Source organism: Neoarius graeffei, chromosome 22, assembly GCF_027579695.1.
Source record: "Neoarius graeffei isolate fNeoGra1 chromosome 22, fNeoGra1.pri, whole genome shotgun sequence".
In the NCBI taxonomy this organism is placed as follows: domain Eukaryota; kingdom Metazoa; phylum Chordata; class Actinopteri; order Siluriformes; family Ariidae; genus Neoarius; species Neoarius graeffei.
The window spans coordinates 48,383,351-48,398,894 of record NC_083590.1 but is presented as its reverse complement, the minus strand read 5'-3'; the positions used below and the strand labels follow the sequence as shown (position 1 = coordinate 48,398,894).

Sequence of the window (15,544 nt, the reverse complement as noted above, 5' to 3'; positions counted from 1 at the left end):
TTTATTGAGGTATTTGATGGTCATTTCTCCAATTTTGATGAGTCTAATAATTAGATATTACGCCATGGTTATTTTTACATATGTGCGCACACACACCTGCTGTACTCAGCTTCCGCAGAATTTCGTAAACGATAACACGGCCGGATCACTGAGAGGCTTGAACTCGTTTTGTTGGAACTTTGTTGAATAATTACTATAAAAATGGTGTTGTTCAACAAATATTCAACTTGCCCCATCGGACAGGCAGATGTGGATTTGACTTGATAAACGTTTGGTTGTCCCGGACAGTCGGACTGCCGTTAATGTCGAGCACTGAGCCAGGAAGTACAGGCTTATCAGCACTTTCTTTCCAGTTGATCTAATGCAAACAACAATCAATTATGGATATCTTTTTGTCCATTTTGTGAGACTGTTGATCAGCCTTTAAAACGAATTGGTCGGCGTTTGCCCTGCTACCTTGTAGAATGATGCTGGAAAGGTATTAACTATTCTGACTGTTACAATCATGCGCTATTTCAGATATTTGTGAATTAGGCACGTAACGATATAGCACATGGTGATAAATCATAATTTAAAATTTGACAGTTCAAATCAATGAAATGATAACTGCAGGTTTTTTTTTTTTTTTTTTTTTAATTCTGATTTGAAAGTGGCGTTTTTCCTAACTGTAAATGCATTGTTGCCAGCTGAGGACACAATAACATACGTCAGCAGGAATGCACTTGGCTTCACTCTAGGTGGAAGTAACACAGCTTTAATGCTGCAAAAATACACACAACAGATCTAAAATGGGAAAGAGCTGTTGTGCGATTGACTGTACAAATGGATCAATCAAGAAATCGGAGCTCTATTTTTAGACTACTGAAAGCTAAAGAGTAGAGAAGCAAATGGAGGTAGAACAAATGTTCATAGGTTTATTAAGAAAAGGCCTGTTCATTAACACTCTTTATAAAAGGAATATTTTAGTTAACAGGCTATTATATTTTACACCACCCTTTTACAAATGTGTAAATCGTTGGTTAAAGCTAGACGGCCTTTCAATTTCATAAAATCGGTGAAATTTAGTTCCCTTTGAAATTTGGTCACTGTGATCTGTTTATTTCTGTAATATCAAATATTAGGCCATTTGTGGCTGGGAAGTTATTTAATTTGAGGGGATTCTCGAGCAAATAATGTGCATGAAATCGCTCATTTTGTGCAGACAAGCAGATAGAGGACGTCCGTGTACGCATGCGCAGGTTTACCGTAGTCATCGTCGTTGTCTTCATTTATTTGGGTTTTACGGCAGCTGGCATCCAGTGTTGCATTACTGCCATCTACAGGTTTACCTTTTGGGCGTGCACTGACAGTTCCGTCATTCTGTCGCTAAACGAACAGCTGATCACACCGAGGTGCTCGCTGAGCACCGATATTTATTAGTTTGGTCCTGCGTTTCCTTTCCTTTGTGTATAACATGACGTCTTTTCTCGCTTTCCATTACTGTAGTCGGTCTTTCACGTTTCATTCGCACACTCGCGTCCTCCATTTTTCTCTCCTGTTTCAAATTTGTATCCCACAATGCCTTGTGCGAACAGGGAAAGCCCACCACGTCATGCATGAACGTAGTATCTTGTATTGGGTCATGGTGAAGCAGGAAAAAAATAGCGGAGAATTTTAGGGTCACGTGACCGTAATTCATTAATTGTTCTTAAAAAAAAAAAAGCTAATAAAATTGGAAGTCTATGATTTCGAATTCAGTAGCTTTCGGTCCACTGAACAAAAATAATTGAATGTCGGGGAAAATTCTTTTTATGACCTACACTTAAAATCTGAAAGGCAGTCTAACTAATAAAATGAAACCTTTTTATTTAACAAAAGGAATATTTAAGTTGATTTACGAATGCCTGTTGGGAACGAAATCAAATTGTCAGATATAACGGTTCAGAAGCTTTGAGTACAAGTAGCTGTAGAGAGCTTCTGTTATTTCTTATCTCATATGGACAAGGATGGTCCTCAAAAGCCATTGAAACATCCTGCAACTGGTTCAAGTCGATTTATTTGTGTCGTGCTTTTAACAGTGGATAGTGTCGCAAAACAGCTTTCCAAAAAAAAGATTTTGTACGTATGAACTAATAAATTTACGCCTAATGAGTAAGCCTTCTCTCACCCACACCAGCCAGTTTATCAACGGCAGTGCAATATATAACATCCTGCAATTCAAGAGCATCGTCAGAATGAGGAAAAATACGATCCGAGTGACTTTGAACATGATGGCTGATTTTGACCATTTCAGAAATCTCCTGGGACTTTCACACCCTCAAACGAGCAGCAGTTCTGCAGCCATAAAGCCCTTGTTGATTTAGAAAGGTCAGAGGAGAATGAGCTGGCTAGTTCTAGCTCACAGGAAGGCTACAGTAACTCATGACTCTTTGCAACCATGGTGAACTGAAAAGCATCTTGGAATGCACTACCTGGAAATCAGCTGGAACCAGTCTCACCATTCGAGACAACAACCCTAGTCTACTCGCCCAATAAGTAAACAATTCATTGTGCAAAGAAAGACGAAGGCTACTGTCTGTACTTTCAGTTCTTGCTGAAGGCATCTTGTTCTACACTTTTATCCACTGGATAATATCTGAAGGTGACACTGCTCAGGTGTAGATCCTGATCAGTAGGGTGCATCAGTTGCCCTCGCTTTCATAAAATCTGATGCATTTTTGTTTGGGTGTTCCTTTTCGCCAATAAAGACATCCTGTAAAATTTTTTGACCATATTCAAAAGTCTAATGGTGGCACCATGAGGTTCTTTTTTTTTTTTTTTTGCCAAAAAACGCTTATTTTATGTTTTCGCGTAAGGTTTGAATCACAATGTCGGACTCCGTTTATTGATTTCTTGTGAGCCAGAGATCATGTTAAGAACCTTTGCAAGGGATTGAGAAGCATTAATGTGATTCATAATACATTTGTATTGTTTAAAAGTAGTTGAACAATGATTCAATGAACAGCTAAAACTCAAACTGTGCTTGATGATATATTTAGAATATGCACTAAAAATGTGGATCCAAGATATTTGGTATACTCTATAAGGTGCCATAATGTTTCATGAAAAGTGATCGAAATTTTGTCAAAGTCATAAAATAGCAGCTTTTTCCATAACTTTGAGCTCCTGGTGCCACCATTAAACTTTTGAATTTTATCAAAATATTTCACCCAGTGTGTTTTCTTACCAAAAGGAACATAAAAACAAAAATGCATCATGATCGGAGGAACTTTTCATTTTTACGGGGCAACTGATGCACCCTACTGATCGGTCCTACATACAGGATGTGTCTTGTATTCCTGATCATAAATGAATCCAGTTGTACCACAGAGTTAACTTTGTCTTGTAGATGTTCGACAATTTAACAATTATTCATCGAAGATGAAGTGAATAATAACTGCGATAAAGTCGAGCTTAATGTTTTAAATAATATTGACTGGTTTTGAGTGGTATATCAGACATTCTGTATTTCATTCAGCTAGCATGATACTGAACGAGTCAAAGACGAGTAGCTGAATGGAATATATCTGATAGACTACAATAAAAACCCCAGCCAATATTAGTTATTATACGTACACATTCGATGGAACAATTATAGATTTTACAAAAAGTTAAGAACTTGCCAATACTGAGTGCTGATTCTGATTCAATGTTCTGTCAATCCAATGCACTGTACAAAGTCAAAGTTCTAACAATAAAAATGGTACAAGTCCAAAAAGCCTGAACAACAACCCAACTTGTGTACGAGCTATATATAGGTAGACAGTTCAAGTTCAGTTACTTTTGGTCGTAGTTAATTGTTCCATTGCAGTTGTTCAAAACAAAAAGACTTTGCTGAGTGAAGTCCTCTTGTAAAAGTCTCTGTGACTTTTCCTCACCTTCAAGTAGATCTTTGACAATTTTTTCAGCATTGCTCTCTTTTCCAGTTTTTTGATGTCCGTTGGTATGTTTTTCTCTTGTAAATACGCGTGAAGAATATCCAGTGCATTTTTGGTAGCCTTTTGGGTGTTCGGCGCATCTTTCTCTTTAAATCTTCCACTTTTAATGAAGCAAACCTTGCTGCCATGTTTGTGTACAAACAGTCAGTCAGTCACTCACTTGCGCGGTAGTTTTACATCTCCGATGTGTGTCTCTTCCAGTTTTTCAATGTCCATTGGTCTGTTTTTCTCTTGTAAATACGTGTGAAGAATATATAATGAAGTTTTGGTTGCCTTTCAGGTGTTCAGCGCGTCTTCAGTTTGTTTGTTTATTTACACTTGTGTTCAAAATAATAGCAGTCCAACACAACTAACCAGATCAATCACTGTTTTTGGTGGAAATTATATTACTACATGGCAAATAATTTACCAGTAGGTGTAGTAGTCATAGAAAACCAACAGACCCAACATTCATGATATGCATGCTCCTGAGTCTGTGTAATCGAATAATTAAGTGAAAGGGACGTGTTCAAAATAATAGCAGTGTGGAGTTCAATTAGTGAGGTCATTCATTCTGTGAAAAAACAGATGTCAGTCAGGTGGCCCTAATTTAAGGATGAAGCCAGCACATGTTGTACATCCATTTCTCTCTGAAAACATGAGAAACATGGGTCGTTCCAGACATTGTTCAGAAGAACAGCGTGCTTTGATTAAAACGTTGATTGGAGAGGTAAAACGTATACTGTAAAGAAGTGCAGAAAATGATGGGCTGCTCGGCTAAAATGATCTCCAGTGCTTTAAAATGGACAGCAAAGCCAGAGAGACGTGGAAGAAAACAGAAGACTACCATTCGAATGGATCGAAGAATAGCCAGAATGGCAGACTCAGCCAATGATCAGCTCCAGGGTGATCAAAGACAGTCTGAAGTTACCTGTGAGTACTGTGACAATTAGAAGACGCCTGTGTGAAGCTAATCTATCGGCAAGAAGCTCCCGCAAAGTTCCACTGTTAAAAAAAAGACGTGCTGAAGAGGATACAGTTTGCCAAAGAACACATCGACTGGCCTAAAGAGAAATGGAAAAACATTTTGTGGACTGATGAAAGTAAAATTGTTCTTTTTGGGTCCAAGAGCCGCAGACAGTTTGTCAGACGACCCCCAAACACTGAATTCAAGCCGCAGTACACTCTGAAGACAGTGAAGCATGGTGGTGCAAGCATCATGATATGGGGATGCTTCTCTTACTGTGGTGTCGGGCCCATTTATCGCATACCAGGGATCATGGATCAGTTTGCATATATCAAAATACTTGAGGTCGTCATGTTGCCTTATGCTGAAGAGGAAATGCCCTTGAAATGGGTGTTTCAACAAGACAACGACCCCAAACACACCAGTAAGCGAGCAGCATCAGGGTTCAAGACCAACAAAATGAAAGTCATGGAGTGGCCAGCCCAATCCCCGGACCTTAATCCGATAGAAAACTTGTGGGGTGACATCAAAATGCTGTTTCTGAGGCAAAACCAAGAAATGCAGAGGAATTGTGGAATGTTGTCAAATCATCCTGGGCTGGAATACCTGTTCACAGGTGCCAGAAGTTCTCAGAAACCGTGGTTCTACAACTAAATATTAGTTTAGTGATTCACAGGAATACTAAACCCTTAAGATTTTTTCAGTTTATACAGTAAATATTTGAAGTTTGTAATGAAAAATGCAGACACTGCTATTTTTTTGAACAGCCCAATGTTCATTTTTCTTCATTTTCTGTAAAGTAATTCAAATATTGATACATTTTTCTTCATGTTTTGATGTAGAATATAATGTGCAGTGTTCCCAATGCATGGAAATAAAAACTATTATAAGGATTTTGAGCTTTACTCACGTTTTTAAACACACTGCTATTATTTTGAACACAACTGTATTTATTGCTTAAACCGAGCACTGAATTAACCCTGTCTTCTCTCTCTCCCGGCCAACAAAGAAATGATTGTGCACATGCACACCAGAAAAGCTTGGTCATTGGATCTTCATGTGTGATGTCGTGTTGTCTTGACAACATGCAATATTATAACAATATTGCACGCTCATTCTCCATTGGGGAGAGTGGCATAGTACACGGAGGATAAGCGATATGATATTGCATGCCATCAATAAAAACACTAGAAGGGAATAGAATACATGTATGTTATTTACCAGCTGGGAGGTCCGTATCGTGAAATACCGTGACCAAGGTCTTAAAAGTACTGACCGAGGTCAGTGTTCAAGGCCGAGGTCACGGTATTTCACCATACGGACCGACCTTAAGCTGGTAAATAATTTTATATTTTATTTTTTTCTTTACCAAATTCTAACAGAAAACAAGAGCGCCCGAAAGGGAAAACCAAGCTGAGCCGCCATTTTGAATCCTCATTCACGGCTGTCATGCAAATTGCTTCCTCCTCGGTATACAAGTGCACTTCCATGGCAGGAAAAAAAAAAACACTACATTTTGCCGCCCATGTAGTCCTCTATTTATACAAATAGGAGTCATTCAGGATTCTGCCATGTTTTTGCTCGGCGTTAGCAACAGTTAGAGGTTTTTAAGCTCTCTCCTGAAATGTTTTCTTTTATTTCTTCTTCCTCAGGGAAGTAAAACTCGCTTTTGCTGTGAAGATGGTCGTTACCGCTATTAATGCTATTCTCCTGAGAAATGCGAAAATAAATGTGGACAAAAATTGCTACGTTTGTTGTTGTGAACGAGCGAGTCGCCAGAGGTCTGTATCCAGGGTCCATAACTGGGGCCCGCATCATAGGATACGGACCCGCTCACCAGCCGATCAGCGCGCAGGATTTGATGGAAACCGGACCGTGGAAAAATGCATGTTTTCGTACCGTGGAAAAAGTGGCCTGTATTTATAATAATTGCCGATATTCACTGAGCCTGGGGCAGATAATTGTTATAGTATAAATGCACAGTTGTGGGTTTTTTTTTTTAAATTATTAATCATTTATCTCAAACTTCAATAGCGGCATGTAAATGTAATAACTTTGCGGCGCAGACTTGTCAGTTATCTACGCCGAGTCACATGAGAGACTTTGTTTTGAAATCAATAAAACAAATCTCAGTTCCACCTGATCTTTGAACAGTTTTAGACCAAACTTTGTAGCATCTTTAGTGCTTTTAAGAACAGCATTTTCTTTCATCATTTTGTAATTCTTCCTCTCTTAAGCTGGGCATACACGGGTTTTTTTTTTCTTTTTCCCAATCGTGGTATTCAGCTGCTGCTCACACTGTACAAGTGAATCGCAGGGGTAAACAGCACGCAGCTTACGATTCCTGTTCTCACACTATACGATCCGATGCTCAGATGCGATGCTCAGGATTTCAAACAGGTTTGATTTTCATCCGATCGATCGGGAGGAGGTCATGAGGTGTTAATCGCTTGTCGTTACCCCATGTATACTACACGATCCGAGACGCACGATTGAGCCAAAACTCGGCCCGATCTCCAAAATAGTCGCACGAGTGAAAATCGTGTCTCAATCGGGCCAAAAATCGCACAGTGTATGCCCAGCATTAGTGATGAAATGACTGACTGGCCGCCATTTTGCCGAATCGCTCGAGATAATTATCGAGAAATAGTCCGAATTTCTCAACGCATGTGATTTTCTGTAATCACCTGTGTATTTATACTAAATGTAATTTATAAACAGTTAAAAAGTTTATGTACGACACGCCATATATGGAACTTTAGCAACTAGAGCAGTTCTTATTCTGAACCTTTGTTTGTTTATTCCCCCCATCCCCCTTCTTTCTCCACCCGCTGACACTTTGCGATTATCCTATATTCAGACAGAAAAATAATTTCTGTATATGACTTGCTAATTTTTAATTTTAAAAAAAAGTGATTTATTTTCCATATTGATGTTTTCTGTAACAAAAATATTGAGATTGGTTCAAATCCTTTTGTGTTTTTTTTTTTTTTTTTTTCTTGTGTCCTCACCTTGCAGAAAAGCTAAAAGATGCCAAGGAGGAGAGTCTCAGTATCCAGAACACTCTGGACCTGACCCTGAGCGAACTGAACAGTTTCTAAACATCCTGGACCAGGACATTCCCCCGTTCCCCTTTTCAACACACTCTAATTCGGTCCAAGTTGTCTAATTCACCCAAAGTTGTTTCCTTTCCACTTTCTTCACCCCACTTTTTTTTTTTTTTTGTATTAAAACTGATATCACAGAACCCACCAGCTTGGGCAGCAAAGCTCTCAGCAAATTTGTGCCACGTTTTTCCTTTTCCAGAACTGTACACAGAGTTGTGTGCGTGTGTGTTGCTTTAAGTGGGATTTTAGCACCTCACTGGGCCCGAAGTGTGTCTGTGTATTGTATTTGTCAGAAAACAGAAGACCTCCCCTTTTTTCTTTTTTTCTTTTCTGATGTGCCAAACCCCTGAGCTGTTTCATCTCAGGCTTTCACAGTGTGTTGCTTTGGTTGTGACAAAGCTAAGGTACAGTCCCCTTTAGTTCATCCTTTTCTTCCACATGGTCTCTGGACATCCTCCTTCCCTGAGAACCCTTTCTTTTGGCGAGGGGGTGCTATTATTTAGGCACCCTTGAGTAAATCTTTGCTCTGTGGTAAATGTCTCTGGTGATGTGCTCATCCCTTTCTTCTCTACCATCACCATTTTCTGGACCATGTCTCCCGAGCTATCTATTTGCAAAATGAGAGCCTTTAATTTGTGTGGGATTTTTTTTTTCTTCTTTTTTCCCCTGCCATTTGTTTTTGTTCAGTTATCTATATTGTGTCAGGGTGCGATGTTTGTCACTGGTTTAACAGTAAAACCCACTTGCCTTGTTTGAACCACTACATGTGAAACACTGCACTGTTAAGGGCTCACGGCAAACATCAAGGCCTGAAATTCACCAAGCGTTCGTTAACGATGACGAACTGTGCATGCTTTTAATAGCACGATAGAAAAATAAGCTCCCAACAGGAGCAAGGGATTTTTAGACAACTAAGCGGCGTCACTGCCAGATGTTTCATTTTGCAACATCGAAGTAGTACATATTTCTGGCCCAGAAATCGAGGGGGAGGTAACATTTAAAACTAAAAAGATTTAAGCATAAATGTGTGTTTTTTAACTGGAAAAATTTAAAATGCATATGTAATCACTGTTATTGTCTTTGTAATGATTTTTTTTTAAATAAAGTCCATGATTTTTAATGTCACATCAAATATTGTCAAGTTTTTTTTTTATAGCGCTTTTAAGAGCAGACATTGCTGCAAAGCAGCTTCACAGAAATTTAATGACTTTAAACATGAGCTAATTTTATCCCTAATTGATCCCCAATGAGCAAGCCTGTGGCGACGGTGGCGAGGAAAAACTCCCTCAGACGACATGAGGAAGAAACCTCAAGAGGAACCAGACTCAAAAGGGAACCCATCCTCATTTGGATAACAGATGGCGTGATTATAAATAACTCGCTTCTATAACTGTCCTATAGAGTCACAAAGTATAATTGTGTAACCAGGAAATTCATTATAGTTTAACATGAAGTCTGTTTTGGTGACATTATAAACTGTTTATTGTTGGAAACTTTTTAGTGCAAAACTCATTCCAACTGCAGTCCTCAGACATAGATGTATTACTGTAAGTGTCCAGAGCATCTCCCAAGTGCGACTTTTGACTGTCCATATGGGGCCGTCCTCTACAGGAGCGATGAGATTGAGACTCCAGCCAGATGTAGGGCATCAGGATGGATCAGGTGAGTCCGAGGAGCAGAAGAGGTCAGGATCTCTGGTGTCCTTTCATTAAAACATTTATTATATTGTGAAGAACGACTCCACTCATCTCATTATCTCTAGCCGCTTTATCCTTCTACAGGGTCGCAGGCCAGCTGGAGCCTATCCCAGCTGACTACGGGCGAAAGGCGGGGTACACCCTGGACAAGTCGCCAGGTCATCACAGGGCTGACACATAGACACAGACAACCATTCACACTCACATTCACACCTACGGTCAATTTAGAGTCACCAGTTAACCTAACCTGCATGTCTTTGGACTGTGGGGGAAACCGGAGCACCCGGAGGAAACCCACGCAGACACGGGGAGAACATGCAAACTCCACACAGAAAGGCCCTCGCCGGTCACGGGGCTCGAACCCGGACCTTCTTGCTGTGAGGCGACAGCGCTAACCACTACACCACCGTGCCGCCGACTCCACTCCTGATTTAAAAAAAAAAAAAAAATGTCTTATTGAGATGTCTTCAGTGGGTAAGATTTATTTATGTATCCCATTTGAAGCAACTTGCATTGACAAGTGATGCATGTTGGAGGGGGTGGGGGTTGTAAAATAATGTAAAACAGAACAAAAAACAACATGGCAAATTTTATGCCCTAGTGTGCCAAAAACCAGCATGTACAGGTAAGATTTAAGGTGTTCTCTGCAATTCCCAAATGGACCAGGCTTGTCTAATAAATGTTGGAAAGTGGTTGCGGAGTCGAGGGCTACAAGTGGTAACCTTTTAAATTTGTATTGTGTACTTCCAGATCTTCAATACAGCCATCTTTGTTCCCCCTGAAGTCTTGTCTATAGTAAGAAGACTAGACTGGGAGCATGTGAATGCTGATCGGTTAGCTTCAGTTATTGATAAACTTGAGTGCCCAACTGACAGGCCTTTAAAAAATAATTATATTAGTTGCATGTTTCATTTTATTGCTATGCTAAATATCTTCAGTTCAAGCACTTTGGTCTTTAATAATGGAAGGAGCAAAAAACAAACAAAAAAAACCCTCACCTGGCAGCACTAATTTTATACCTATACGTTGATTATGGTAATATTTCTCAATCATCAGCTTTCAATCCTATGAAAATCCATGACCTTGAGTTTGACATTTCAAGGTCAAAGGTCATGGGTGCCAAATGAAAGCCCATATGGCACTTCCTAGAAGTTGATAATGGTAAATATCTGTCTACCATCAACCGTTTTCAAGTTGCAGCCCTCTGAAAACCTGTGACCTTGAGTTTGACCTTCCAAGGTCACTCAAGCTCAAAGATCATGGTGCCAAATGAAAGGCCATATGGGAGTTCCTATATGCTCATAATAGTAAACATCTGTCTGTCGGCAACCGTTTTTGAGTTATAATGGAAAATATGGATTGTTTTTTGAATGTCTTTTTATTAATAATTCAGAATTGCAGCGAAAAGAAGAACGTACAGAGACCAGCCCAGAGTTTACCAGACATCGTGAGCATGAATGAATGCAAATCAAATAGAGACTGTCCCACCCACCCCTTGACGTACAAAAAAAAACCCCAAAACATACAGCCAGACGAGTCCATTGCAAACAGGAATTAATTACATAAATAGAGGCATACAGTATGTAGGGGAGCACTGTGTGCCTCATGAGAGTTTTTCAGCTTCCATATTTGCCACGAAAGTCAGGAATGGTTGCCATGTAGAAAAGAAGTGTGCAGTTGACCCTTTTAATAAAGCAGCAGATCTTCTCCAGTTGCAAGTACAGCCCCGATTCCAAAAAAGTTGGGACAAAGTACAAATTGTAAATAAAAATGGAATGCAATGATGTGGAAGTTTCAAAATTCCATATTTTATTCAGAATAGAATATAGATGACATATCAAATGTTTAAACTGAGAAAATGTATCATTTAAAGAGAAAAATTAGGTGATTTTAAATTTCATGACACATCTCTAAAGTTGGGACAATGCCATGTTTACCACTGTGAGACATCCCCTTTTCTCTTTACAACAGTCTGTAAACGTCTGGGGACTGAGGAGACAAGTTGCTCAAGTTTAGGGATAGGAATGTTAACCCATTCTTGTCTAATGTAGGATTCTAGTTGCTCAACTGTCTTAGGTCTTTTTTGTCGTATCTTCCGTTTTATGATGCGCCAAATGTTTTCTATGGGTGAAAGATCTGGACTGCAGGCTGGCCAGTTCAGTACCCGGACCCTTCTTCTACGCAGCCATGATGCTGTAATTGATGCAGTATGTGGTTTGGCATTGTCATGTTGGAAAATGCAAGGTCTTCCCTGAAAGAGGCGTCGTCTGAATGGGAGCATATGTTGCTCTAGAACCTGGATATACCTTTCAGCATTGATGGTGTCTTTCCAGATGTGTAAGCTGCCCATGCCACACGCACTAATGCAACCCCATACCATCAGCGATGCAGGCTTCTGAACTGAGCGCTGATAACAACTTGGCTCGTCCTTCTCCTATTTAGTCCGAATGACACGGCGTCCCTGATTTCCATAAAGAACTTCAAATTTTGATTCGTCTGACCACAGAACAGTTTTCCACTTTGCCACAGTCCATTTTAAATGAGCCTTGGCCCAGAGAAGACGTCTGCGCTTCTGGATCATGTTTAGATACGGCTTCTTCTTTGAACTATAGAGTTTTAGCTGGCAACGGTGGATGGCACAGTGAATTGTGTTCACAGATAATGTTCTCTGGAAATATTCCTGAGCCCATTTTGTGATTTCCAATACAGAAGCATGCCTGTATGTGATGCAGTGCCGTCTAAGGGCTCGAAGATCATGGGCACCCAGTATGGTTTTCCGGCCTTGACCCTTATGCACAGAGATTGTTCCAGATTCTCTGAATCTTTTGATGATATTATGCACTGTAGATGATGATATGTTCAAACTCTTTGCAATTTTAGACTGTTGGACTCCTTTCTGATATTGCTCCACTATTTGTCGGCGCAGAATTGGGGGGATTGGTGATCCTCTTCCCATCTTTACTTCTGAGAGCCACTGCCACTCCAATATGCTCTTTTTATACCCAGTGATGTTAATGACCTATTGCCAATTGACCTAATGAGTTGCAATTTGGTCCTCCAGCTGTTCCTTTTTTGTACCTTTAACTTTTCCAGCCTCTTATTGCCCCTGTCCCAACTTTTTTGAGATGTGTTGCTGTCATGAAATTTCAAATGAGCCAATATTTGGCATGAAATTTCAAAATGTCTCACTTTCGACATTTGATATGTTGTCTATGTTTTATTGTGAATACAATGTCAGTTTTTGAGATTTGTAAGTTATTGCATTCCGTTTTTATACAGTTTGTACTTTTGTCCCAACTTTTTTGGAATCGGGGTTGTAATACATAATGTTCTTAATCCAATGTCCATAAGTTGGAGGTGAAGAGTCTTTCCATTTACACAAGATGGCGACCCTGTAGAAGGATAAAGTGGCTAGAGATAATAAGATGGGGAGTCTTCTGGCCAGGATGGAGCTGACAGCAACAATGTCAGTTTGGTCCATGCTTAAGTTGACATCCTGGGGGGTTACTCCAAATATCGCCATGGACACAGATTTTTGAAAAAGTTTTAAAATATCAGACCCCAGTAGTTTGATATTTTCGGGCATGTCCATAGCATGCCCGAAAATAAAGCATAAAATGCCTGGGGCCTGTTTACATCGATTGCAGGTAGGGTCAACATCATCGTATATTAGAGCTAGTCGAGCCTTAGACCAATGGAGCCGATGTACGATCTTAAACTGAACAACAATGTACCTTAGACAGACAGATGAGTGCATTCTCTGAATAGCTTTGTGCCACACATCATCCTGTATCCGTTCCCCAATATCATCTTCCCACCTTTTGTTTCAAAGAGTTCAAAAATTCAGGATTGTAAACATTGAGCAGTTCATAGATTTTACTCATGGTCTGTTTTTCCTCTACGCTGCATCTAAGAAGAGAGTCTAAAAGAGATAGGGTAGGGAAGAAAGGAAAGCAGCTGGACAGAGAGGCCATAAAGCTCCTGAGCTGTAAATACCTATAGAAATGTGCTCTGGGGATGCCAAATTTCCCCATTAGCTGTTCAAAAGAGGCAAAGGTTCCATCAATATAGAGGTTATGCAGTGAGGTGAGGCCCATTTTTGACCATATCTCAAATGCTGTATCTATTGTAGTGGGGATAAACATATGGTTTTTAGCAATTGGTGTAATGAATGGAGGGTCACTAAATTTGAAATGGCATCTAAATACTGTAGATACCAGATCTTAATGGTGTATTTCACAATTGGATTTGTCATGAGACCAGATATAGGTTGCATCAATGGCAGTTTAGCACACAACAGAGAATACAAAGTAGATTTCCTTTCCATAGTTACCCAATTTGCGGTAAGGTCTATTCGGATCCAGTATAACGTTGCTCTAATATTGGCTGATCAATAATAATATAAAAAGTTTGGAAGTGACATTCCCCCTGCTTTGCAAGGCTGTTACAATATTCTACCCTTGATGCTATGCCTCTTTTTACTCCAAACACAAGTTGAAATTTGAGCATCTAGATTTTTGAAGAACGTTTTTGTAAGGAATATTGGTAAACTCTGAAAAAGAAAGAAATTTGGGTAAGACTGTCATCCTGACAGAGTTAATTCTGCCACCAAGAGAAAAAGATGATGAATCCCAGTGGTCAGTCTTGTTTCACATGTGATAAAAGTAGTGTTGTGCATGAATGCGTTCATTGAACACGCTTGTTTTTCCATGAACTTTGAACTGAACGCAATAACTTTGTAATGAAAGAACTTAAACGTGAATTCGTTCAAATTATGCGACATGAACGACAAACATGAAGATGAACAAAACATGAAACCTGATGAATCGAGTGGCACGTCTACTTGCAAGATATTTTACGTTCTACGACTTCACTGTCGGTCTGATGTTGTCACTCACTGCCCTGAGGTGCCGCGTGTGTGTAATGCATCATGGATAACGTAGTGTGAAGCCGGAGATAGTGGATGGCTCTATGATTTGGCTCCATACTACGTTACCCATGATGCAGCAGAGGAGAGTAGGCGTAACCCAGCGTTCCCTAGCTACAGGCAGCAGACAGCGCGCACACTCACAGCAACATCTCATCATCTCTAGCCGCTTTATCCTTCTACAGGGTCGCAGGCAAGCTGGAGCCTATCCCAGCTGACTACGGGCGAAAGGCGGGGTACACCCTGGACAAGTCGCCAGGTCATCACAGGGCTGACACATAGACACAGACAACCATTCACACTCACATTCACACCTACAGTCAATTTAGAGTCACCAGTTAACCTAACCTTTGGACTGTGGGGGAAACCGGAGCACCCGGAGGAAACCCACGCAGACACGGGGAGAACATGCAAACTCCACACAGAAAGGCCCTCGCCGGCCCCGGGGCTCGAACCCAGGACCTTCTTGCTGTGAGGCGACAGCGCTAACCACTACACCACCATGCCGCCCCAGCTCTGTCCACCTTTCCTGAAAAAAAAACAAGTAAGAACATCGACAATGTCGTTCTCAAATTTGAAACGACACATTGAGTTGAAGCATCTGTCCAGTTTCAAAGCATATATGCAAGTCCTCGAGGATCAGAAGGGAAAGGGCAAGAAGATCCCCTACCAAAATCCCAAAATCCAAGTCTCATCAGACTGCCTGCAGCCTTCAAGAGTACCACTGTCTCCCAGCAGCAGGTAGATAAACTGATTATTGACTACATTGTGGAAGATTTACAACCACTAAGCAAAGTTGAGAAACCCTCGTTCATCAGACTAGTTTATTAGAAGTTACTGTTAGTTGAAACTGAAAGCATTTGTTTGAAGTCACGTGTAACGTTTTGGTGCAGTGGTTGAGTCAGTGAAGA

The 15,544-nt window shown here is 40.3% G+C and overlaps 1 protein-coding gene across 3 annotated transcripts in view; it reads left to right on the top strand.

Annotated features, from left to right (window-relative positions):
- The window catches only part of tpm3 (tropomyosin 3), a 77,628-nt gene extending 68,487 nt beyond the window's left edge, over positions 1 to 9,141 (top strand). For all 3 annotated transcript variants that reach the window (XM_060904894.1, XM_060904898.1, XM_060904897.1), the window contains one exon: positions 7,921 to 9,141. In XM_060904894.1, coding sequence (XP_060760877.1) covers positions 7,921 to 8,003 — 83 coding nt within the window. In that variant the 3' untranslated portion in view covers positions 8,004 to 9,141. The remainder of the gene's footprint in view (positions 1 to 7,920) is intronic.
- Positions 9,142 to 15,544: the final 6,403 nt, after the last annotated feature.